The 26875-nt window shown below is 45.3% G+C and overlaps 1 protein-coding gene across 1 annotated transcript; it reads right to left on the bottom strand.

Moving 5' to 3' along the window:
* Positions 1-1577: 1577 nt before the first annotated feature.
* On the bottom strand, positions 1578-26875 carry ACTG2 (actin gamma 2, smooth muscle). Its single transcript, XM_038561741.1, has 9 exons — positions 26749-26875; positions 16450-16611; positions 15488-15616; positions 9755-9865; positions 9427-9511; positions 7589-7750; positions 6624-6815; positions 4634-4815; positions 1578-1799 (listed from the first exon to the last, which is right to left on the bottom strand). Exons 2-9 carry the CDS (start codon positions 16573-16575, stop codon positions 1656-1658), a joined length of 1131 nt encoding a protein of 376 aa, XP_038417669.1. The 5' UTR covers positions 16576-16611; positions 26749-26875; the 3' UTR covers positions 1578-1655.

Consider the following 26875-nt stretch of genomic DNA (forward strand, 5'->3'; position numbering starts at 1 on the left):
TGACCTACTGAAGCCTTTCCCAGCACCTGTGGAAAGCCTGGGACTTTACCTCCCCCCAGAATGTGCCTTCCCAATCCCTGATAGGCCAGTATGAAAGCCCAATTGCATCCAGTCAGGCATTTACACGTGCTGCCTCGGGACTGGGGTGAAGCCACCTGCTCTGGGACTCAGGGACTCATATCAGAGAGGTCCCCTACTGGGCTTCCTCCCTTTTCTTCTTCTGCTTCTCTTACTCTGCTCACTGTTTCTCCTGTGAGCACTTCCCTAAATCACTTGCCCGTGTATCCTCACTTCAGGGTCTGCTTCTGAGAAATCTGTCCTAAGACATAAGTCCACTAAAGATTTTTGTAAAACATGCTTCTCCACCCCACCCCCGAGGACAAATGGTAGGGATGGTAGAAGGAGAGTGTCTGACATTCAGGTCTGTGCTCTTCCACTGGCCCACTGTCTCCAAATAGGTGTGTCTGGGAAGGCTCACAGCCAAGTGGGATCTGCTCAAGAGCATCAAGGGTGGGACTTGATTACCCTTGAGAGAGTGAAGGGTACACCAGGCAAAGGTGGGAATCTAGTTATGCTATTAGCTAGCTGGGTGAACAAGTTAACTTGTAAACTAGCTATGAAATGGGAGTGATACTAGTATTTGCTAATAGGTTATGGTGAGGATTAAGTGAGGAAACCCATGGAAAGCTCTTACTTAACCCAGGACCTTATATATTGTGAGCTCTTGACCAATGTCAGCTATTCTTATTACCCCTTGTTTTCTCATTGCACATTGTGGGTGCTTCTGTTGCACCTCAAATCATTGTCTTGTATGTGTCTTCTCTCACTTTATGCAGTGAGATTTTGATGGGAAAGAATCATCTTTGCTGGATATGTAAATTTCGCGTGGCCTTACCAAGTAATAAGAGATGCTAAAAATTCAGAAAATACTTGTGAAATTTAACAGAATTGACCAAGGGCAGGAGTGGGGAACAAATAAAAAGAAAGAGAGAGAGAGAGAAGGAGGAGGAGGAGGAGAGGAGGTAAAGAAAAAAATATTCTTCCTAAGAGTGCTCCTCCTTTCTTGGTTAGTTTTGGGGCAGGGTACAGCCTAATCCTCAATAACAAAGGGCCTCATAGAGATCTTAAGCCCACTATGATCTTTCTCCACCCAAATTCAAACATTGTGTTTGAACCACTTATAGGTCACAGCCTATAAGACCTTGTGTTTCTCTTTCCAGTCATGTTCCCTGTGTATTGCCCTTGAGCACAAGGACTTACATCTCTGAAAGCCTTTGTTTCTTAACCTCCCACCCCTGCCAAAGAGTCATCTAGCCCTCATTCTTATTCATGTTCAAGGAAAGGGAAACAAAGTAGTATAGTAGGAGTACTACCTTTAGAGTCAGACACACTTAGATTTTAATCTTGGTTTTGTGATCTTCAGCAAGTCCTTAACTTCTCTGAGCCTCAATTTCCTCATCTTTAATATGGGAATATATGCATCTCACAGGATCATTGTGTGGATTAGAAATAAGGAGTGAAAAGGCCTTAGCACTATGTAAAAGCCCAGGGTGGAAAAAAAGCCCCACACAGAGAAGTAAGGCTTGCAGGTTTTAATGTTTCATGACTGGTAACAGAGCAGTCTCAAGGGGATCCCCAGAGAATCTGTTCTGACTTTAGAAGCACTTCCTGTGGACAATGGAGGGCCCTGCCTCATCATACTCGGGCTTGCTGATCCACATCTGCTGAAAGGTAGAGAGAGAAGCCAGGATGGAGCCTCCAATCCAGACTGAGTACTTCCGCTCGGGGGGAGCAATAATCTGCAAAGAATAAATGTGGTGTATCATGATTAGTGCCCAAGGGAACAGGGAGGTGATCCAGGAGATCATCTCATCACAGTGCCTGGTTGCCCGAGATAAGGACAGCCTCCACAGTCAGAAACAAACAGGATAAACCCTGTGGTAGAGTAGATTGTTGCTCAAATCTTTACTCCCTCGTCTTCCCCGCCATGGGAAGGATGCACTGTTTCACCCTGTGACTTTGGGCTGGGCCCTGTATTTGCTTTGACTGATGGGTCGTTTGCAGAGACAACACAAACAGGAGCTTAAAGGTACCTCAGACACACAGCTGTGGCTCTGCCATCTTGATGAGAAGGGCTTCCCTTGAGAAGCTGCTGGCCCTTCAGCCTGGGCCCCATCTTGAGAGCTATGGACCTGACCTGAGCTGGCTAGACCGGCAGAGCTGCCTAGCCATGCCTGACTTAGATCAGCTGACTCTCAGCTGACCTGTAGATGCACAAGCAATAAATATTTACTGATATATCCCTGAGATTTCACAGTTGCTTGTCCCTCAGCGATAGATGATCAACATAGACAGCTAGAGGGAAAGTGCCTCTCTGCTCCTGCCTGGAGTTTAGATGCATGGGCAGCACAGGCTGGGCTTCTCCCAATCCTGAGTCAGCCAGTCCACTCAGACCCTGTCTTGAGCTTCATCTGTCAATAGCCACTGGTATCTGACAAGTTCTTAAATTCACAGATACATGGTTCATCCTCACCACTGGAGGTCCTGAGCTTAGCCTCTAGAAATTGGTTGTCCTGTGAAACAACTTTGAACTCTACCTACAAGTGGCTCCAGAGGGACTGCTACTATAGAGTCTAAGAATTCAGTGCTAGAATAAACCGAACACTGAATTGATTATTTTTGTCTCCTTAGACCCTCTCAACATCTTTCCTAAATTGCAGAGATCACGGAATTACAGAAGAAGAAGGGTTCTTAGAAGTTATTCAGTCAGGCAAAGGTTACTCGGTCACCCTTTGGACTGATACCTCAAGGACCAGCACAGCCGCCTTATTCCTGCACAGCTCTAGTCGTGAGAAGAGTCTGAATAGTCCTGGGCTGGAGGTCCCCCGTTTGATGCCACCTCACCTCACTTCTCTTCTTCCATCTCCTTGGTTCCACTGTACAAACCTGGCTGTCTTGTTTGGCTGGGTTATTCATACCTGCACACATACCCTGGGGCACCTCTGCTCACTCTATTTCCCCTGCTTCAAGCACCCTTTTCCCTCCTCTTGTCTTATTTACGTTGCCTTCTCGGTGATCATGTCTACTGATTAGATCCTAAACTCCTTGAAGGCTGGCACGTGTCATTAAACTCAGGGCAGTGGCTCACAAATTGGGATATGCATCAAAAAGCTGGTGTTTGTTTATCAATGGGGGCACCCCGCATCTGGTGAGCCAGAATCTAGGGGTGAAATGATGTGTGGTATCTTGACACACAGACCTGGTGAAAAGCCCCTGCCTCAGGCCTGGTGCCATGCCTCCAGTGTGGCAGGCCTCAGTAAGCGTGGCTGTTCAGTGGCTCCCGGTGAGAAGGGCCCACGGGTTCCTCCCTGTTTTCTGGTAACCCCCTCTGCTTCCCTATGCTGAGGGCCATCTGTTAGGCAGGGGGAAGGCCTGGGGCAGCCTTCCTTTGTGGAAAAAAAGTTGCTTAGAATACACTTCCTCAAATGAGGCCTTCTCCCAGAGACCAACTTTATTGTGAGACTTTGTAACTTTCAACTTACTCGTTATCTCTAGTCGATTCCCAACTCCTTTTCTAAACCTGCTAGGAGCAAAGTTCCTAGAAGTCCTAGAAAGCTCTGTATGGTTTCTTAGGGACCAGAGGCTGGGGAGAAGTGGAAGACAGGTGGGCCTCCATTCTCATGAGGCCTGTGAGGTGAGCTGCCTGGGTGAGCAGCCACATGGGGAGGATGGGAGAGAAGAGGAGACAACAGAGGCGCCTAGGTGGCTTAGTGGTTGAGCGTATACCTTTGGCTCAGGTCATGATCCCGGGGTCCTGGGATCAAGTCCTGCATCAGGCTCCGCATAGAGAGCCTGCATCTCCCTCTGCCTATGTCTCTGCCTCTCTCTCTGTGTTTCTCTCATGAATAAATAAATAAAATCTTAAAAAAAAAAAAAAAAAAGAGACAACAGATCACAGGCTGTCCAGGAATCAAGTGATGTCCCTGTGAGTTTGAACCAGCAGCCTGCTCCACACTGAACTGTCTCTCTGGAACTTTCACTCTCCTCTGGGGTAACACTCACATCCTTTATTTTATTTTTTAAAATATTTTTATTTATTTATTCATGAGAGACACAGAGAGAGAGAGAGGCAGAGACACAAGCAGAGGGAAAAGCAGGCTCTATGCAGGAAGCCCAATGTGGGACTCGATCCTGAGACTCCCAGATCATGCCCTGGGCCGAAGGCAGATGCTCAACCACTTACCACCTAGGCGCCTGATCCTTTTAAAGGCATCCCCCCACATCTTTTTAAAGTCTAAAGATGCTGTAGTGTTGCTTCTTTTCTTTGCCCTCTATTTCTCTCCTCCTGATTGCATCCTCAAACCCCTCAATGTTCTCATCCCAAATTCTTTCACCACCTTCTCAAATCATATGACATCATACGATTATGTTTGAGATCTCACGCTAAACATGTCTCCAACTCATCAGTGCTCAAGGACATAATCCTCTGAGATGAAATCTGTCCCAGGCCAGGACAACACTGAGCTCAGGAGACCACCACTCTATGGGCCCGGCAGACTGTTTTGGAGCATTGCTCAGGTAGGCAGGTCTTTGTCCGAAGGACAGGATGGGGGAGAACTGGGGCAGGACTCACCTTGATCTTCATGGTGCTGGGGGCCAGGGCTGTGATCTCCTTCTGCATCCTGTCAGCAATGCCAGGGTACATGGTAGTACCCCCGGAAAGGACATTGTTGGCATATAAGTCCTTGCGGATGTCGATGTCACACTTCATGATGGAATTGTAGGTGGTTTCATGAATCCCAGCAGACTCCATGCCTAGCATAGGCCATAGTATCTAGTCAGCATCCATCACTTCATAAATACCCACACCTTCGACTCCTCAAGTGACTCTTCTGTTGTTGCAGCTACCTTAGTTCAGACCCTTAATCACCTCCTAAATAGATTACAGGATCCGACCTTTAATTGGCCCTTGGTTCCTCCTGTTCTCATTGATCTTTCACATTGATCAGCTGAAGTATATTTCTAAGGGAACACTTTCCCTGAGTCAGCGTTTTTCAAGCATTATTGAGCTATAATTCATATATCATAATATTCACCCTTCCAAAGTGTATAGTCCAGTAGTTTTTAGTAGATTCACAGATTGTGCAACTGTTGCCAAAATTTTAGAACATTTATAATACCCCAAAAAGAAATTCCATACCCATTAGCAGACACTGTGATCTTCCTCTTCCTCCCTCCCCCTAACCTCGGTGACCACTAATTTATTCTCTGTCTCTATAAATTGGCCTGTTCTGGACATTTCCTATAAATAGAATCATACAATATGCAGCCTTACTGTCAAAAAATATTCCATTGTGTGTCTTCTTTGACATGCAATGTCATGTCATCTTTGACAGCCCCCCCCCCCCCTTATCTACAGGTCCATGTTATCCTGGCAGCAAGGCCTTTCACAGTGAAAGTCTGCATGCCAAACCAGCTCATGCCGACCTACCTGGCCTCCCCCACCTCTAGTCTTTTCTGCATGTGACAAAATTCCACACTGAGGTTAGAGGAATCTTTCTAAAATACAAACCTGGTCTTGCTACACTGCTGCCTAAAACTTTCAGGGACATCATTGCTGGTATGATTAACCACCACACTCTGTGTGGTCCAGCAACTCCCTCTAGTTTCCCCTGTGCACGCACACACACACACACACACGCACACACCACATTCCTCTCATCATGTCCCAAGTTGAACATGACCTTTCAACCACCGTGCTTTTACATGTACCCTTCCATTTACCCTGTATGCCATTCCCCATTCTGCACTCCTTCCATCCCCAGATACGATCAAATGATGCTCATTCTTCAAGATTCTGTTCAAATGTTCTCCTTCCCTAAGAAGTCTTTACTGATTTCTTAGGCTTATATCACTTTGCTCAGTTGCTATGTACCACTACACTGTCTATTAACATTTGCTTACAGGCCCAACTCTTCCTATACACTCCTCAAGAAAGTAGTTGTCCTTGTATGAAATATTCTTATGTAATCCTTGTTACAACCCTATCTAGTTGGTACTATCATGATTTCCACGTTATAGATGAGAAAACCGAGGTTTAAAGAAGGTAACACATTCAAGGTGACAGACTTTGAAAGGACAGAGTCAGGATCTGAGACCATATCTGACCCCAAACCCATCCAACTTACCGCTCTGGGTTTTGGCTCCTGTGACCTAAATGTTCAGCAATCCAAGAAGTGCTTTGTGTATTAACCTTATTCTTAGTTTTATGTTATATTCCCTATTCTGCTTTTCTTTTATTTTGATTTTCTTATCCTTTTATTTAAAGTTAGATTTTATCAGGGTGCCTGGCTGGCTCGGTTGGTAGAGCATGTGACACTTGATCTTGCGAATTTGAGTCCCATGTTGAATGTAGAGATTACTTACAAAATAAAATCTTAAAAATAAATAAAAATTAGATTTTATCTGATTGTATTGTTGATGTGTTTTTTGGCCCTTCCTGGGAATGTGGGCTATGTATAAACTATAAACAAAGTGTGCATGACTCCTGGTGTTTCTCCCTCCCTTCCCCAGTCCTCCACATCCTCCACACCAATTAGCAGGGACAGTGGGCAGAACCTCACCAATGAAAGAAGGCTGGAAGAGGGTCTCGGGGCAGCGGAAGCGCTCGTTGCCAATGGTGATGACCTGCCCATCTGGCAGCTCATAGCTCTTCTCCAGGGAGGAAGAGGAGGCTGCCGTGGCCATCTCGTTCTCAAAGTCCAGGGCCACATAGCATAGCTTTTCCTTGATGTCTCGCACAATTTCTCGCTCAGCTAGAAAGAGTAGAAATGACAGAAAGTAGATACTCTGTTCTGTTAGTTTTCCTATTTTGATCTCCATGAAAACCTCCTCTTCTGCTTTGATTCATTCTTAGGACTCATGTTAATTTTTCATTCCTCTTCCTAAAGTGCAAGTTCAAAAATCTTGATTCTCAGGCAAAACTTTGCAGGGGCTTTTCTCCTTGTGTCTTTACTCTGCGCTGACAAAGCTATGGGCCTTCCTGGGGGCCTTATAGGACACTTTTATGGTAGAGATACAGGAGGATTTGATGTGGTCTTACAGAATCTAGGAAAGCCCCTGCCTAAAATCTCCTCTTGCCCAGGGTGAGCATTGAGGCATAACAACTCCACCTTGGAAATTTGGACCTTATTTATTCCATGTGTCCTCAGACAAACCATAAATGCCCCTAGGTAACAAAGTGTGTCATCAGATTTTTACTACCATTCAACCTTGGAAAACCCAGCTCTGATCCTGGTGTAGACACAGAGGTGGGAGATCCCTGGGGAAAGAGGGAATGCTGTGCAAGGGCACTTAAGGAGACCTTGTCCCTATCCCCAGAGCATCTTGGTTGGGAACCTTCCTCCATAAGTAAGGCTGCCTTGATCATCTGGTCTTGTCCAGAGGCCCAGCCCCAGCCTAGGATCCTCCCCATCTATTTCAAGAGAGTTTGAGGACAGGGGGCCCACAGACTTTTCATCAGAGACCACCTGGTCCTAGAACAGATTTGGTTTGAGCTCAAGTTAAAATCAGGAAAGGGGCTGGATACCTGTGGTAACAAAGGAATAGCCTCTCTCTGTGAGGATCTTCATGAGGTAGTCAGTGAGGTCACGGCCAGCCAGGTCAAGGCGCATGATGGCATGGGGCAGTGCGTAGCCCTCATAGATAGGGACATTGTGGGTGACACCGTCCCCTGAATCCAGCACAATGCCTATGGACAGAGGGGATAGGAGCTATGAAAATTTCTTGTCTTTCATCTTTCTGGACCAGTTGCCACATGGTCTTCAACTACCATATTTTTCTCTAGCAGCTGAGAAAATTTACCCACCGTATCATCAATAATACTTTTTGCGAACATCATTTTTTCTCCCAAATGAGACTGTAACCTTATAGAAGGTAAGTAAAACCTCTTCTTGTATTCCTTAAAACACTTTCACAGTACTGCATACTTAGTCAACGTGCATCTCAATTGCACATTCTTTAAGAGAGACTAGATAATTTACACATCCTTCTGGCTTTAAACTAACACATATGTACGTGCATGGAGAATGTTAGATCTGGAAGGGACTATAAAAACCAGCCAATTTGAAAAAAAAATTAACATTCCCTACTGATGAAACTTAGTAAACCATGGAGGGAAATGAGCTTTTTAACAATGATAATAGGGCACCCCAGGTAGCTCAGCAGTTTAGCGCCATCTTCAGCCCAGGGCCTGATCCTGGAGACCAGGGATCGAGTCCCACGTCAGGCTCCCTGCATGGAGCCTGCTTCTTCTGCCTGTGTCTCTTCCTCTCTCTCTCTCTCTCTGTCTCTCATGAATAATAAATACAATCTTAAAAAAAATGATAATAAATCTCTCTCAATCCAACAGCCATTTCATAATCAATGGAGAAACTGTTAATACTGTTAGATTGCATTATTAATATTGTCCTAAACATTCTAGTCAATGTAATATGACAGAAAACAGAAATTAGAAGTATTATCAAAAGGAAATAGAATTGTCATTGTTTGTAGATGATGAGGCTGTATACCTAGAAAACCTAAGAGAAACAACTGAGACATGATTAACACTAATAAGATGGTTCAGTAGGGCAAAATAAATATCCAGGGACCAGTAGCTTATACTTGTACAAGGATGCTGATCACAGCATATTTTACAATAAAATATTAAAACTGGAGACAACCTGAAAGTCCAGTAGTAGAGAAATAGTAAAACAAATAAACTATAGAACCATCATACATTCCCCATCACTGTCCTTGTCATCAGCAGTGAAATTATATTTTGTTTTTGTGAACACCCCCCCCCACACACACACACACAGTGGACTGTTGGCTCTATGATGGCAGGGCTCTCTTGCCTGTCAGTGTGTGCCCATGGCCCATGGCCTGGTACAGTCTTTGGCACATGGTAGGGAGTAATGGAAAATATCTGATGAATGAATGAATGAACAAATAATGAATACTTGAGTGAATGAATGTTGAACTATGTTCATGGAAGCTGTCAAGTCCCCATGACAAATTGCTTTATCTTGAAGTTCCCTCCATTTCCTTGAGCACCTTTCCATACCAAGAGCACATATACATCTGCCATCACAGGTTCACGAGCAGAAACATTCCAGTGTTGTGGGAAGTGTGTGTAATCTTGGGGACTGACGGCTGTGAGGGAAAATGCCCCCGCTGGATGCACTAGACATGTTTTGTCCACGTAAATTCCTGCCAGCTCTACTGGGTAGACCTGAATGAATTCCACGTGGGCTTCCCTTCTGTTAGCCCTAAGCAGGATTTTCCCTGGACTTTGGCTGTCCCTTTGATTCTCCTGAGCAGGTACCACTGCAGGAGCCCCACTTTCCCTTCTGCCCCTCTAAGTCAGGAAGGGAACAGACTCACCTGTTGTGCGGCCAGAAGCATAAAGAGAGAGCACGGCTTGAATGGCGACATACATGGCAGGGACATTGAAGGTCTCAAACATGATCTGAAAGGACAGTGCAGGATAAAAGATGATGTGACAGAAATCACAGCACTTCTTGGCCCACAGGATGGTTTGGGACCTTATTAAGAGCAAGGGCTGTGCCTATTTATCCTATTCCCACCTCCCATAGGGCCTGGCATAGACTATACACAGAGCATGTCCTCAAAATTTTTTGTTGTACTGATGCATGAAAGGGATAAGGGATCCATGCTGTATTCTTCTGCTCAAGACTTTCTGGGCTCTTACCTGGGTCATCTTCTCCCTGTTGGCCTTGGGATTTAGGGGGGCCTCTGTCAGCAGGGTGGGGTGTTCCTCAGGTGCTACCCGCAGCTCATTGTAGAAGGAGTGGTGCCAGATCTGGTTGAGACAAAAGTCAAATGAGACAAGGAGACTCCTAGGAAATTCCAGTTGGTATGCCCATGATGGGGGAGCATGACACGATATTCACAGCAAAGGCTGGGTTCTGGAGAGGAGACTGTGAGTCCTGGGAAACTCTGCTTGACCTTTAGAGATTATGTTCCTTTTCAACAGGGTCCCAGATAGGACGCGGACCTGTAGCCAATATACTCAGTCTATTGGTTATTCCCATGTGAACTTCCCTCCTCTTTACTCTTCTGTCTCTCCCCTGCTTTCTTCCTTGGGGGCAGGGCCAGGCCAATTACATCTCTCGGTATTCCTTGCTTCCTGGCTTCTGTCTCTGTTTGGTTGATGAAAGATATCAATAAGAGGCTGGGAGTGGGAAGAGGAGAGAGGTTAGGGTGTTTCTCCAAGCAATGTTGTGGCCCTCTGTGAGCCCAGCTCCTATTGGATGGCCCCTCTTCCAGCTGTAGTGATGCTACCCCACCCCCATCCTTCACGCTTATGGGTATAAGAGCTTTCCTCTGTTCCTAGTACTTGACTGCCTCAACATTCCTTTCTGGTCCCATAACCCTGTTCACACCTCTCTAAGCAGTCCTTCCTTAATTTTAAAACACCCACTGAGTGTATACTATGTCCTGCTGGGAACCTGACAGATATGCTTGAACTGTCACTGTTTATTACTAGGCTGGTGTTTTAGAGCAGGGTTTCCCAACCTCAGCACTTTGACATTTTAAGTTGGATAATTCCACGACATGGGGAGCTGACCTGTGCATTATAGGATGTTTGGCATTCCTGGACTCTACCCACTAGATGCTAGAAGCACCTCTCCAGCAGTGACAAGCAAAAATGTCTCCAGACATTGCCAAATGCCCCCCAGGAGGCAAAATTGCTCCTGTTGAGAATTACTGCCTTAGAGGAAGTCATTTCTTCCCACTATGTTCAGTGATCCAAGATGACCAAACAGGAGTCTTTATTTCAGAGGGATTCAGCAAAGTGGCAGGGACATAGGCTCTGATTTCCTCAGAGGCAGGGCATAGGATCATCTGCCTCTGTTGTACCCCCATATATTTGTGGGCACTCTACTTTGGGTTAGGATGGTGCTAACTGTGGTGAAGGTAGATATGAATCAGATAAGGCCCCTGGACCTCGGTTTCAAAGTCTGGAGGGGAGAAAAACACCCAAGAAGACAACATACAAAGATACATCCACATTTTGAGTAAAAGAAGAGGCAGTTCATTATCTGGGGGATTTGAGCGAGCCCTGCAGGCAAAGGAAGGTCTCCAGCAGCTGAGAAGGGCATCTGAGGCGGACAAAATGGCATAAGTAGACAGAGGCCCTGTCTGTGAAAGTTTCACAGAAGGCGTGAATGGCAATTAGTCTTAATTGAGTGATGTCAGTATTTCTTCAAATATGGGCCCCAGATGCTTTGTAGCAGAATCACCTGGGATGACTGTCATAGGTGAAGGCTCCCAGGCCGTATCATAGACCCATGAATCAGAATCTTGAGTGTTAGGCCCCAACACCTGCACTTTATTTCATTTCACTTTTTAGAGCTTTTATAAAGTACTTTAAAAGTTAAAGATGTTAATAATTTTAAAATTAGAAAAATATTTTTAGGAGGAGTAAAAATCAGCCACATTTCCATCACCTAGTAATAAATAATTAGCACTTTGGCTTTTTCTTCTTACTAATCTTTCACCTTTAAATATTTTCAAACTTATTTCTATCACCATTTATTTATCTTATATACTTGTATTCATTTATTATTATGCTATTTTTATACTTTTAAAAAAGATTTTATTTATTTATTCACGAGAGACACACACACACACACACAGAGGCAGAGACATAGGCAGAGGGAGAAGCAGGCTCCATGCAGGGAGCTCGATGTGGGACTCCATCCCAGGACTCTAGGATCACACCCTGGGCCGAAAGCAGGTGCTAAACTGCTGAGCCACCCAGGCATCCCCTATTTTTATACTTTTACACTCAATTTTGTTTCCTGCCATTTTGCAATTACTATAACATAAATAATATCCTTTTACATAGTAAACATTTATGTTTAATAAGTGGAACATTTATTTTTAATGCTTACATAACATTTCATCATATACCATCATGTATTTAATATTACTATTCATGGTATCTTTGATTTTTGTTTATAAATAATCCTGTCATAGTTATCTTTGTGTATATTATATTTTTTTTCTATTCAGGATGTTTCCAAATAAATAATTTTTATTTTTTATTTTTTTAAAGATTTTATTTATTTATTTGAGAGAGAGAGAGAGTGTACATAAGCAGGGGGAGGGGCAGAGGGAAAGGAAGGAGGAGACTCCCCACAGAGCAGGGAGCCCTACAAAGGGATCCATCCCAGGACCCTGGGATCATGACTGAACTGAAGGCAGATGTTTAACTGAGCCACCCAGGGGCCCCCCTGAAAAAATTTTTAAAGTGGAATTACTAGGCTAAAGAGCACGGCAATTGGAAGACTTTGATTTTTATTCCCGAGAAAGAGGTTATATCACTCTACTCCAGAACAAGAAAGCCCGTTTTACCCATACCTGTATTCAGGGGTCTTGCTCTTAGTATATGAAATAATTTGATAGGGAAACATTGTTTAACTTTGAAAATTTACATTTCTTTCAAATGAGTTTAAGTTTTTTCATATTTGCAACTTTTTACAATTTCTGTTTGGCAAATTGATCATATCCTTTGTTTATTTGTCTGGTGAAAATGTATTTTTAATGATCAATTTACACTAGCTGTTAATGTAATCTTCATTGCACTCATGAATTTTTTTGCAATTTATTGTTTATCTTTTAAACCTGGTTATTTTTTTTCACATACTAGAAGTTATAATTTTTAAGAAATCACATTTGTTATCTTTTCCTCTAAGACTACGTTCACCAGAAATTTGATGATTGTTCATGCTTACTATATTGTATTTTTTTATCATTTGAATTTTTATATTTAGCTTTTATATTCAATTGATATGTGTTTGGTGAAATGGTATAAGGCAAAGAAGACTCTCCATCCCTAAAATAACTCATCAGTTGTCCTGGAATAATTCACTGAATAATCCTTTTCTCCTTTTAGAGTTCAAAGTTTCATTTATCATGTATTTCCTCTTTATTTTTGTTCTGGCACCAAACTATTTTAATTTTTATAACTATATTATATTTTAATATGTGGATATGGCAAGTCTCCTGTCATAGTTTTTCTCACTCATTTTGTTCTCATAAATTTTAGCTTTATTTATTTCTCCAGACATACCTTATGATTATTTTTCAGGATTAAAAATGGTGATTCTTTTTTCTTTTTTTACTCAAACTCATAAAAGCAGAAAGTAGGATGGTATTTACCAAGAGCTGGGGGGAGGGGAGATAGGGAGATGTTGGCCAATGTGTACAAAGTCTCAGTTATGTGGGATGAATAAATTCTGGAGATTTAATGTATAGCATGGTGTATTTGAAATTTGCTAAGAGGTAAATCTTAAGGGTTCTCAGTACAAGAAAAAAAGTAACTATATGAGGTGATAGATACATTAATGAGCTTGAATGTAGTAACTCTTACAAATATAAATATCTATCAAGTCATTAGGTCACACCTTAAATATATACAATTTTTTAAATTGTGAGGTTTTTTTTTTTTGTTTGTTTGTTTGTTTGTTTGTTTTTACTGGAATGGGTTCTGGGATTCTGTCCAAAGTTGGGCTCCTCACTCTGCGGGGAGCCTGCTTCTCCCTCTGCCCCTCCCCTCACTCTTGCTCTCTCTCAAATAAATTTAAAACATCTTTTTTTTTTAAAGATTTTATTTATTTATTCATGATAGACATAGAGGGAGAAAGAGGCAGAGACACAGGCAGAGGGAGAAGCAGGCTCCATGCAGGGAGCCTGATGTGGGACTAGATCCCGGGTCTCCAGGAACACACCCTGGACTGAAGGCAGCGCTAAACCGCTGAGCCACCGGGGCTGCCCCCCCAAAAAATCTTTAGAATAAATAAAATATATAAAAAAAATAAAGAGGAGGGGATCCCTGCGTGGATCAGCGGGGTGGATTAGTGCCTGCCTTCGGCCCAGGGCATGATCCTGGAGTCCTAGGATTGAGTCCCACATCTGGCTCCCTGCATGGAGTCTGCTTCTCTCTCTGCCTGTGTCTCTGCCTCTCTCTCTCTCTCTCTCTCTCTCTCTCTGTCTCTCATGAATAAATCTTTTTAAAAATCTAAAAAAACAATAAAAAAAATAAAGAGGGGCTTCTGGGTGGCTCAGTCGGTTAGGTGTGAGACTTTGGCTCGGGTCATGATCTCTAGGTTCTAGGATCAAGCCCCACAACTGGCTCTCTGCTCAGCGGGGAGTCTGCTTCTTTCTCTCTCTCCCTCTGCCCCTCCCCACCGCTCATTCTCCCTCTCTTTCTCAAATAAATAAATGAAATTTAAAAAAAAATTTAGAAATAAAGAGTTCACACGTTGTTACTACTGTGCTAAAATATATTTATACTAAAATATTTTGTCTAATATGTTTTTGAATTAGATGCTGTTAGATCCATATGAATAATATATGCTATTTATTGAGAATGAAGTATGTTGGATGCCTTGAGATTATACTGAGTACCTAATTCAATTTCCAAAGCAATTTAATGAAGAAAGTATTTTTATCTGCACAAATGAGGAAACTGAGGCTCAAAAGGAAGACTCGCTCCCAGACCTCCCTGCCACTGCCTCCAGGGCAGGAGCTCTTAGCCACTCCATGGTGCGAAGCGAAAACTATAGTGTTGTGTCTATTTATCTCACACCCAGAGTGACTGAGTCTGGGATTTAGAGAAAAGTAGGGTGCATTACAGACTTCACAGCAACATTCTTTATTTCTGGTTGCAGTCTGTTCTATTACACTTCAAAAGGCACTCCTCACAGAAACAAGGATTCTCAGACTAATGTCAGCAGAATTTATCAAAAGAATACTAGAAGAGCTCCATTAGCATTTCACACACATGGTTTTGTTGATCACAAACTACCATTGAAAAATTGCCCCCCACCTCTGTATCTTCTTGCACACACACACAAGCTTCTAAAAACCTATAGAGAGTCCTACTTAGAATTTTCATTAGAGAATCAGCATAACAACCTGGCATCAATGTACCTACCTGAGATCATGACAGAGAACATGAAAGGGAGAGAAGCCATTTATGCCTGAAGGGGTGGCAGCGGTAGCATTAAGCCCTGCTCGCTGGGAGCTGCTTGCAAGGATGAACCTGGGCATTGGGTGGGACAGGCCCTTCGATGCCAGACAGGGAGTTAGGGACCTATTCCTACTCCAATCAATGAGGAGCTACTGAAGATTCCCAGAGAGGTGAGTGATGTGATCTGGTTTTAGAAAGACAAGTTCTGCCTCAATGTAGAGAATTCATGGATGGTGAGGCAGGAGACAAAGAAATCAGGAAGCCATTGCAACCATCCAGTGAGAGCTGTTGGCAGCCCCATGGAGAGTAGCCATGTGGTTGGACAGGAAGGAAAAGAAGGATATGAGAAACATTTTAGAGGCAGTGGACAGGGCGGAGGCCTGGGGGAGATGAGGGTCATGATGATGCATTATTATACCCAAAGGGTGAGTCCACCAATACCTTCTCCATGTCGTCCCAGTTGGTGATGATGCCGTGCTCAATGGGGTACTTGAGAGTCAGGATCCCTCGCTTGCTCTGAGCCTCGTCCCCTACGTAGCTGTCTTTCTGGCCCATTCCCACCATGACACCCTGCGATGCAAAAGATAAGAAGGAGTGAGTTGGCTGAGGGCTTCATGAAGGGTGACCCAGGAATTGGATGGTCTCTGAGGAAGGATACAGATAGGAAAGATACCCTTCTTCCCTGGAGACAGGACAGAAAGAGACAAGGGCAAGGCAGACACCCATGACCGTGGAGGTGGCAGGGAGAGAAGGCAGAGGGTTTCCTGTGGGCTCACCTCTCTTCTCGCTCCTAAGGCAATATCATTTTCTGAGCGAGCAAGGCCTTCTATACACTTCTTGCCTTACTTCGCACACACAGGACTGGTACTTGTCTTCCTCAAACACCTCTGCTTGCATTTTTACATCTCCAGATCTTGGTTCTTGCTCTCCCCTCTATGCGGAGATCCACATCCTCAATTATCCAAAGCCTCTCCTTCCCTGGTTCCTCTGCTCAGATTTAATCTCTCCCTCCTTTACGTTCCCCCTGGTGAAGTATTTTGTCTCTCTGTTAGCCTGTGATCTCAAGTTAGTTCACAGAGTATTCATTTCTTAAAGGCATGGTCTTGTTTACTTGTACGTGTTTGTAAAAAGTTTCTTCCAAACCTAGCAACCCCAAAGACTTAAGCCAGACATAATTCCATCCCTGCATGCCTGGGGTATGTTGGGTTTGGTCCTGGATATTTCTATCTGAAGGGACTCAGAAGAGAGTCCCTCACCTTCAACACACACACACACACACACACACACACACACAACTCTCATGCACACATACACTCTCACACACACTCAGAGTTCAATACGGTGTCCACTATGCGGCACTTTTTCCTAGTAGCTCAAAGCTTTGGGTCCAGATGAGCACATACTTGGTGGCGAGGGCGGCCCACGATAGAGGGGAAGACAGCCCGGGGGGCATCATCCCCTGCGAAGCCAGCCTTGCACAGGCCAGAGCCATTGTCACACACGAGCGCGGTGGTCTCCTCTTCACACATAGTGAGGGTGGCCAAGTGAACCAGGGACTGGAGCACCTTTGGAGCAGGGGGAGAAGAGAAGTAGTCAGCCACTTGTCACAATCATACTGGAGACAGGATTCTCGGTTTTGGAGCTTGACTCCACCTCCAACCAGGGCCCAATTCCACCAGGGACAGGCATAGACCTGGACTCCCACTCTCTGGCAGGTGGACTTCTTCTCTCTACCCTGTTGTCATGGGCTGAATTGTGTTCTCCTCCCCTCCCCAAATTCCTATGTTGACATCTTAACCCCACAAGATGTCAGAGGGTGACTGTATTTGGCAATAGGATCTTTAGAGAGGTAATTAAGGTAAAATGAAGTCATTAATCTGACTGGTGTTGAATATGGCTAATCTAATTAATAAGATGGATATCTTAATAGGATGAGGAAGTTAGGACACAGACACACGTAGAGGGAAGACCACGTGAAGACACAGCAACAAGGCAGTAGTCATCTTCAAGCCAAGGAGAGAGGCCTCAGAAGAAACCAACACTGCCAACATTGTGAACTCAGACTTTTAACCTCCAGAACTGGGAGAAAATAAATGTGTGTTGTTTAAGGCACCCTCTCTAAGGTACTTTGTTCTGACAGCCCTAACAAATGAATCCATGTGTCTCTTAAGGGCCTGAAATGGCTACAAAGCTTTAATCCAATGAAGAGAATCTCTAAAGATGTGAAGTTTAGGATAGGAGTTGAAAAAATTCACAGTATATTCAACGAAGGATTATTTATAATATAAATGAATTGTTACAAATCACTAAGAAAGAAGTAAACAGCTCAAAAGAAAAACAGAGTATGAATAGATAATTGACAGAAAAGGAAATAGAAATGTCCCACAAGTCTGCAACGATGCTTAGCCTCACTAGTTATCAGGGAAGTACAAGGGAAATAAGACCATTTTCACCCATTATAGTGTTAAGATTCCGTAGGTGTTGGCAAAGGTGTAGGGAAACAGGTACTCTAACTCGAGAAAAACACCAACTTACAACTTGGAACAACTCAAAGATCCAAATTGTAGGATTCCACACTGAAGTCCAGAGAAGAGGCAGGCAGATCTATAGGGATTAAAGTGGATAGGTTGGGCAGCCCCGGTGGCCCAGCGGTTTAGCGTCGCCTACAGCCTGGGGTTTGATCCTGGGGACCCTGGATTGAGTCCCACGTCAGGCTCCCTGCATGGAGTCTGCTTTTTCCTCTGCCTGTGCCTCTGCCTCTCTCTCTCTCTCTCTCTCTCTCTCTGTGTGTCTCTATGAATAAATAAATAAAATCTTTAAAAAAAAATAAAGTGGATAGGTTTGTAAACCATTCCACTGAGTGAACAAAACAAGTTGCAGAGTAGAACGTGTAATATAAAACAATTTACAGGAGTTCTTTTTAAAGCACAAAGCAATATTGTGTATTTTCCACCATTTTCTCTTTGTGGACATGAACTCAGAGCAAAAAGTTCCGAAAAAGAGGGATCCCTGGGTGGCACAGCAGTTTAGTGCCTGCCTTTGGCCCAGGGTGCGATCCTGGAGACCCGGGATCGAATCCCACGTCAGGCTCCTGGTGCATGGAGCCTGCTTCTCCCTCTGCCTGTGTCTCTGCCTCTCTCTCTCTCTCTCTCTGTGACTATCATAAATAAAAAAATTAAAAATTAAAAAAAAAAAGTTCCGAAAAAGAAAGTCTTCAACTGATTGCCCTGATTACCTCTGGAGGAGGAAGGGGCCTGGAAGAGGAGGTGCTGGGTTAAGCCATCATGTTTCCATTTTTTCCCAAGGACCCTGTATTCATGTATAGGTTATAAGAAAAACCAACATCATAACATGCCATTAAGGAAAAAATTATGCAGTAGTTACGGGCGAAATGTTCAATCCTAAGGGTGGAAGGGCCTCAGAGAGGAAGGGCAGCCCAAGAGGAGAGAGGATTCCTGATGGGAAGCATGGTCCCCTCTCTCCTCACAGAGAAAACAGTAGACCCTCTGCTGATGCTCCTCGTGACATTGGGATGGCTGCAACGTGGTGAGGGAATTTATTTTTCCCACACCTGTTGCAGGTTTTCTTTCCTTCGGGGAGGCTAGAAGACAACATCTGGCAACTTCTTGGCACTCAGTGACAAAGGAGAAGCAGCAAAAGCTCAGGAATCAGTGCGCAGACAACCTCCTAGCCTGGGGAGCCAGGGGGGTGGGCAGGGGGAGCGGGGGTGGGGGGTGGCGCGATAGACTGGGTGGCGGTGAGAAGGGCCCTGTCCCAGGACTCAGGGAGGCCAACTCTCAGCAGTCCAGAGAAAGGACGAGGTGGCTGCTGAGGAGGGGCCTGTGGAAGCTTCATTCAGAATACCCGACCACAGGCGGGAAGGAGCTAAGTGCTACAGAGACCTGGTCCTTCCGTGACCTCACGCTGGTCCCTCCGTGACCTCATGCTGAAGGTGGACAAAGTGAAAGAGGAGACAGAGCCTTAGACCTATGCATATGACGTCAGAAAGGCTAAGTCAAGGCTCAGCAGAAGCTTAGTAACATAATTTTAAGGCTAAAAGGGAGCTCTCCCTGTTATGTTCAAAGCAGTGTTCGCTAGGGAAGAGGCCACTGTGACTTTCTAGATCCAGCTCTGCCTCTGTCCCTGTCCCCTCCATGATTCCCCATGGCCGTGGATCAAGCTCCAGATCTCTGACTCAGGGTACAAGATTCCCCAAGGTCTAGCCTGGCCTGTGACTCCAGGTTCTCCTTCCCTCTTGCCCCCTCTTGGCCTTCTCATTTTGCCCATATGGACTTTCTTTCTTTCTGAACTGTATTGTCTTCTCTCCCTGCTGGACCTTTAGACACAGAGTCTGGAGCACTCTCCCCAATACACATCTGCTTGCTACCGTAACTCCTGTCACCTGCCAGCCCTCTGCATTGGACACTGCATTTTCAAGAGGCCCCTCTGGCCCACCTGTCTGTTGGGTCCCCCCTTCTTTGCCCCACAGCACCCTGGACTTGCACAAGCAGCGATCAACTCCGCGTATCCTGACTTGTTTGTAGCTCTGCAAAAGCAAGAGCTGAGTCTGTCCTGTTCCCCCGCGATTCTTCAAGTGTGCCCAACACAATGTCTCGCACAAAGTGGGCTCTTAAATGTTTGTCATCGAAATGAATGAGCGAATTAATCATTGGTTGTCGAGGAGAATTTTCAGAATAAGACCCAACATTGGTAAGGGGAAATCAAGGTTTGCGACGTGGTGGAGACAGAAAGAAAGTCCCTTCACCTGGCTGCTTAGAACAATGTTGTTTCTGGCCCGAGCAGTTTCGGGATTGCAGAGATCTTTAACTTCCCACCATGTCAGAAGACTGAAGATGGGCAAAGTGTGTTCCAGTGTTCAAAGAGGGAAAGAAAGAGGATTTTTAAAACCTCAGATAATCTTGATATGCACATTAAGCAGGTTCCAGAAGGCACTGTTAAAGAAAGCATGATTAAAGAAGCAGTGATTTCTTATAATCAGTAAGGGTTTACCAAGAACAAATGTTGGCAGTGACAGCCTTCCCTTTTCTTCCCCAGGACAGCTGTGGGCTGGGAATGCAGGAGAAGGTGGGAGACAAGCTTAACTTGATTGTGGCATCTGACAAGGTCTCTTGTGATATCTATATTGACAAAGCCATGTGGGCTGAACAATCAATTCATTTAGGCATATTTACAGCTGCCTGAGGTACTGTCACTGACAGGTGTTAATTAATGGGTCGACATCAACCTGGAGGCAGCGATATGCCTCAGGGCTCCACTCTTGGTCCTTTGTCACACATTTTTATAAATGCGTTGGATGAAAATACAGAGCACATGCCAACCAATTTCCAGAGCTGGAAGAGGGTGTAATATTAAATATGTTGCAAGGAAGAATCAAAACCCAAGAAGATCTCAAGAAACAGAGAAAATGAACTGAAGCAAATAATATTAAATTTAAAAGGGTAAATACGAGGTTCTGTACATGAGTGTAAATTAGCAAACTGTGATACTCTGGTTTAGCATCTGTGAGCAGGACCTGGGATATTTGGACCGTTAGCAGTACTCTGGCCACTCTTGTGGCCAGCATAAAAGCTAACCCCACCTCTGGCTGGAATACTGTGTCCAATTCTTGGGGCGACCTTTGCTGACAAAACTGTGGGGAGGTGGGTTTGCATTCATAACTGATGATCATCAAACTGTACTACTTTTCAGAAGTAGTACAGAAGGGGAATTTGAAAAAACTTATCGGAAATCTTAGAAATGTACATATCTTTTTTTTTAATTCTTTTTTTAAAGATTTTATTTATTCATTAATGAGAGACAGAGAGAGAGAGGCAGAGATAGGCAGAGGGAGAAGCAGGCTCCATGCAGGGAGCCTGACGTGGGACTCGATCCCAGGTCTCCAGGATCACGTCCTGGGCTGAAGGCGGTGCTAAACCGCTGAGCCATCCGGGCTGCCCTGTACATATCTTTTGAACTCTACAAAGGTACTTCTAGGAATTTATCCTTGGGAATCACTCATGGGTACATGCAAAGATTTGGATAAGAGCTGATGTAATACAGCTTAAAATAACCAAAAATAGGGATCCCTGGGTGGCGCAGCGGTTTGGCGCCTGCCTTTGGCCCAGGGCGCGATCCTGGAGACCCGGGATCGAATCCCACGTCGGGCTCCCGGTGCGTGGAGCCTGCTTCTCCCTCTGCCTGTGTCTCTGCCTCTCTCTCTCTCTGTATGACTATCATAAATAAACAAAAATAAGTTAAAAAAAAAAATAACCAAAAATAGAAACAACCTAATGTCAAAAGAAGTTGTTGAATAATAAATTGGTCTGTAACTAACTGCTAGAAACCTTCATACAATGGAGAGGGCAGAGTATTTAATGCAATGGAAAAGGTGCAAGCTGCATCACTAGGTGAAACATAGAATATTCCATGTTTCCATTTTTGGTAAAAATTATTTTTAATTTAAAAAATGTGGACCTCTTCACATAAATTATCTATTTAATCGCCACAAAACCCCCAAAGGAAGATATCTTTTATTTCTATGTTACGGATTTGGAAGCCAAGTCTCAGAGAAGCCTAAGAACTTGGCCCAAGGTCTCTTGGCCAGGAAGAGGCAAGGCGGGCATCAACCCGGACAGATTCCAAAGCCCGAAGCTTACACCTTCCTCATCACCTCAGTGAAGCTGTCCTAACTTCTCCATGTTTGGTGTTTCTGCTTCTGCTTGTCTCTCTAGAGCTGTTGGCAGCAAAAGCCCTAAACAAAAGAGTCTGTGTTCATTTCTCTCTCTGAGTCTCTGCACTCCTCCTATGGCAGGACTAAGTCTGTGTTTATGTGTGTAGTCTGTGATTTATGTTTACAGCCCCCAAACCTAAATTGGGCGTTAAGCACATAGTAGGTGCTCAATATGTGCTGGGTGACAGTCCCACCACCTGAGTGGCCCCCTCCCAGACCTGGTCTGCGCTGCCCCTGGGATTCCTGTGTCCCCACAGTCCATTCTCATGCCCACTATTCACAAGGCAGTCAGCAAATAGTTGTGCTCCCCTGTTCTAGCAGGTGGTCCATTGTGAGGGGAAAACTACCTCAAAAGCTAGAAGGTGGCCAAGAGGAAAAGCTGCGAATCTATGACTATCTCCCTTGAGGGTCCCCTAAGCATTTCTCTCTGGTGTGATTTTATAGTTCAAGCCTGCTTGGCTTATCAACGTACACCTTTGTCTCCCCCTGCATCCCCCTCCAGAAAGAGAATGTCAGACTTTGTTTTCCCAAGCAGAGCAGCTGAGACAAGCCACAAAGCAACTTAAAGCTGTTAACAATGCTGTTCTGTAGCACTTTAGGTGAATTGAAATCTGCTTTTCTGAAGTCAGAACCAAATGAGAAATGACAGAGGTGAGGGCAGGGGTGGGGCTGCTGGCCTGGAGTGGGGCCTCCATGGGGCCCCACGCTGCCTGGGAAGAAGGGTTTTACTGTGGAGCCAGGCTCTCCGGGAATGTCTCTGCCAGGAGAAATTCTAGATCTTCCCCAGCTGCTCGCTGGCAATCTGTGGCTAGGTTCTAGCGTGTCAGCTGAGCCAGAGCCAAAGTCACTGTGGTTTCCTGGGGTCACAACCACTTTCTGCTCAGAGAAAGTCAATCAAATTGTTCTGGCTTTTCTGGCACGTACTACATCTGGTCTTCGCTGAGGATTTCACAGAGTTAGAAACACAGCTCCACCCTCGCCCCTCAAGGTGACCAAAACCCAAAGATGCAATGAGTGCAAAGAATTTGTCCACTTTTTCGTGTCCCTGGCCACTCTCAGGCAAATATGAGGGCAGAGATGTTAGCCCCACAACCTGTCGCTCTGAAGGACTCAAAGTTTGACTTCTGAGTTCCCTCCAGCTTCCCTTTCTTTGCCCTCCTCCTCCCTCAGGGCACCCTTTCCCATGGCCCAGTCCCCCCACACCCCGCCTCACCTCCCTCTCTGGCCTTCCATTTCCTCAATGGTAAAATGGAAAAGGTAATGGCTATCTCCTGGTATGATGGAGCAAATGAAATAACGGAAATGAAAGTATTCCATAAATTGTAAATTGGGGTCAGCAAACTAATGCCACTTTTTATACACTTCAGCAGCTAAGATTGATTTTGACATTTTTTCTTTTTTTTTTTAAAGATTTTATTTATTTATTCATAAGAGAGAGAGAGAGAGAGAGAGAGAGGCAGAGACATAGGCAGAGGGAGAAGCAGGCTCCATGCAGGGAGCCTGATGTGGGACTCGATCCTGGGACTCTAGGATCACGCCCTGAACCAAAGGCAGATGCTCAACCACTGAGCCACCCAGGTATCCCAACATTTTTCTTTTTTCTTAAACTTTTTTATTATTTTTTAAAGTAATCTCTATCCCCAGTATGGGGCTTGAACTCACGACCCTGAGATCAAGAGTCGTATGCTCCACTGACTAAGCCAGCCAGGTGCCCCAGTTTTCAATGGTTGCAAAAAAAAAAAAAAAAAACAGGGGATCCCTGGGTGGTGCAGCGGTTTAGCACCTGCCTTTGGCCTAAGGCGCGATCCTGGAGACCAGGGATCGAATCCCACATCGGGCTCTCGGTGCATGGAGCCTGCTTCTCCCTCTGCCTATGTCTCTGCCTCTCTCTCTCTCTCTGTGACTATTATAAATAAATAAAAATTAAAAAAAAAAAAAAACAAAGAATGATATTCTATGACCCAAGAAAACTACATGAAATTCAAATTTCAATGCCGATAAATGAAGTTTTATTGGAACTTGTCACACCTGTTCATTTACATACTGTCTATGGCTGCTCTCTCTATGATGGCAATTGTGAGTAGTTGCCACAGAAACCTTTAGACTTGCAAAGCCTAAAATATTTACTATCTGATCCTCCTCAGAAAAAGTTTGCCAACCCCTGTTGTAAAGGGCTGCAAAAATAATAGTTCCTATGATTTCTCTTACTCTTGTCCATCAGAACTTGCTCCCAGGGGCACCTGGGAGTCGGGTGGCTCATTGGTTGAGCATCTGCCTTTGGCTCAGGTCGTGATCCCAGGGCCCTGGAATCAAGTCCTGCCTCAGGCTTCTTGTGGGGACCCTGCTTCTCCCTCTGCCTATGTCTCTGCCTGTCTGAGTGTGTCTCTCATGAATTAAAAAAAAAAAAAAAAAAAAAAGAATTTGCTCCCAGGATGAAATCTATCATATTGGAAGGAGAGGAACCATTCACTTCACAAATCAATGATTACTGAAGGGATGGTTGAATATATTCCAGTTTCCAAAAACATTTTCATTTAAGTGAAAAGTTTAAACCCTAAAAGGAAGGACTCTCAGATGGTGAGACTTCAAACAATAGTTGGAGAAATATTTTGGAGGGAGGGCTTCAAATGACATTAAGCAGCTGCCTATCCTAATCCACATACACACAGATATCCACACAATTGGTGAGGCTGGCAGATAGAAATAATTTAACGAAAAACACTTCTGCGGTGGAAAACTCTAGCAGCATCTTTAATCACCTTTATGTTATCTTGACTTGGTTGATATACAATTAATTAAATTAAAAGTGACTCTGGTTACTAATATTTCTGATCTTCAGGAATCTGGGCCTGTTCTGTTTTTTCATCCGGGTCTCTCACTCGTTCTTCTGGTTCCACTCCAGTCCAGAACCCCTCTCCTGAGCTCCAGACCCTCAGAACCAACTGCCTGCGGGGCAAGTGCACCCCAGGCCCCGTGGCACCTCACTCCACCTCCAGTACTCTGGCTCATCACTGTCCTCTACCTGGACTTGCGCCTCCGAGAATAGCACCGCCCACCCTGGAGGCCAGGCCAACACCCGACTCCTCCCCACCGCCTCCCAAGCAATCCTCAGGCTCTCTTCTTTCTATCTTGGAGCCACTTGGCGGCGTGGGGGGACAGCTCAGGACCCCGGCACACTGCGGTTCCCACCCGGTTCCAGTCCCCTCTCCTCACAGCTGCCAGAGCAGTCCCTTCAAAGGGCAGATCTCTTGCCCTCACCCTTCTGTGGTCCCTCATTGCTTAATCCTTTAGTGTATGAAACCCTACTAATCCGATTCTGCTTGCCCCTCTTGACCTTAACTCTCCCTGCTTCTTGCCTTGAAATCTAAATTCGGTGGAATTGAACCACTTAAACAGTCCAAAGACCATGCTTCCCTGACACGGCGACTAGTCCTACTTCAGGACCCACCTCAGGTACCCCTTCCTCCAGGAAGCCACCCCTGATTACTCCTGGGCTGGGTGAGGGCTCCTCCTGGGCTTTCTTTATCTACTTCTTTGGTCATCCCTCCTAGTGATTGCAGAAGCCCCTACACTGTCCCTAAGGAGCAGGAACAGTGCCTGGCACATAAAAAAGTACTCAATAAATGCTGGTGGAATGAGCGAAGGGAAGGAGGAAAGAGATCTAGCCTCAAGGTCATGACATCATACTGCCCATTTGGTGTCCCAGGCCTGGCATGTAGTATCCACTGCTCTTTGCATTTTCTCCAGTACTCATCCATCTCCATTAGAGGAAGCTCTGTTGCTTTTTGGCCCTAAGGGCTGACCTCAAAGTCTAAACTTGTTCAGCTAGGAAAAGCAAGCGCTGAGAACCTCCCTGTGCAAACTGTGGTCCCAGACCTGTAGCCTTAGCATCACCGGGGAACTTGCCCCACTCCAGCCTACTGAATCAGAGACCGGGGTAGGGGGTAGGACAATCTAGGTTTTGACTCGTCCTCCAGGTGATTCTTAAAGTTTGAAAACTCAGGGCAGGGCACTGACAGTGTCCATCTGTGCACCCTGTAAATGAATGATCTCATTTAATCCCCACAACAGCCCTGCCGACGAGATACCAGTACTCCCATTTTACACATGAGAAAACTGGGGTCACTCAGTAACGCTGGCAGCTGGGCAGTCTGTCTCCAAGGCCTCCTACCACTTCACCAAGCTGCCTCAGCCACAAGCAGATGTTAGCAGACTCTGGTCACAAGAGTGCAAATAGTCCCTTGGTCTCCTTCCCCTCCCAATTATTTGTGTGTGTGTATGTGTTGAGGGGATGAGCGGGGTGGACACGGGCATCGGCGGGGGATCTCACAGTTGGCTGTGAACTTTTTGGGCAACACTTAACTTTTCTAGACCTCAGTGTCCTCAGAATGAATTAGATGGCTCTCCTGTCCCTGCCAGCCCTCAAACTGCTTGATGTCACAGGACACTTGCCCCTGCCCCAGCCCCGACTTTCCACACCCCCAGTGACCCTGGAGCCTTCAGGGGTTGAGAAAATACACCATTCATCTCAGCCAAGTATGAATCAGACGGCATAAGGGACTGAAGAAAATACATTCCCATTCTCAACACAGACATCTCACAGATACTGGGACCATTGTTGGCTTTGATTCAGATACCCCACAAAGCATCTGCTCTCCTGAAACAGACTCTCAGACATTCTGAGTCATGACAAAGGCCGTGAGGGTAGAGATCCGCACTGGCCCCGGTGAGCAGGGTGAACAGAGGCCACAGGTGTTGTATCCCGCCCGCCGTCCAGGCACAGGGCTGTCCAGGATCCCCCTTTCCTGGAAGGCAGAGGCACGCTTGGAGGCACCACTGCCCACCAAGTGCCTTGACGTGTGATCTTGGGCCGGCGTCACAGAAGCCAGGCCAATCTGGAGGCGCCTCCTGCACCCGGGGGCCAGGCGGCGCCCCGGAAAGTTAGGGCTAGCAGAAGCTGTGCGGTACTCACCAAGTATCCGAGAGGTCCTTCTCCCAGTGACTGAGGGCTGCTGCGTCTTTGGCATAAATACCAGAGCAATATAAAACCCCAGAGGCGGATCTTCTTTAAACAGAGTCCCTAAAAAGGCCAGCTGACG

The sequence above is a fragment of the Canis lupus genome, chromosome 17 (assembly GCF_011100685.1).
Source record: "Canis lupus familiaris isolate Mischka breed German Shepherd chromosome 17, alternate assembly UU_Cfam_GSD_1.0, whole genome shotgun sequence".
In the NCBI taxonomy this organism is placed as follows: domain Eukaryota; kingdom Metazoa; phylum Chordata; class Mammalia; order Carnivora; family Canidae; genus Canis; species Canis lupus.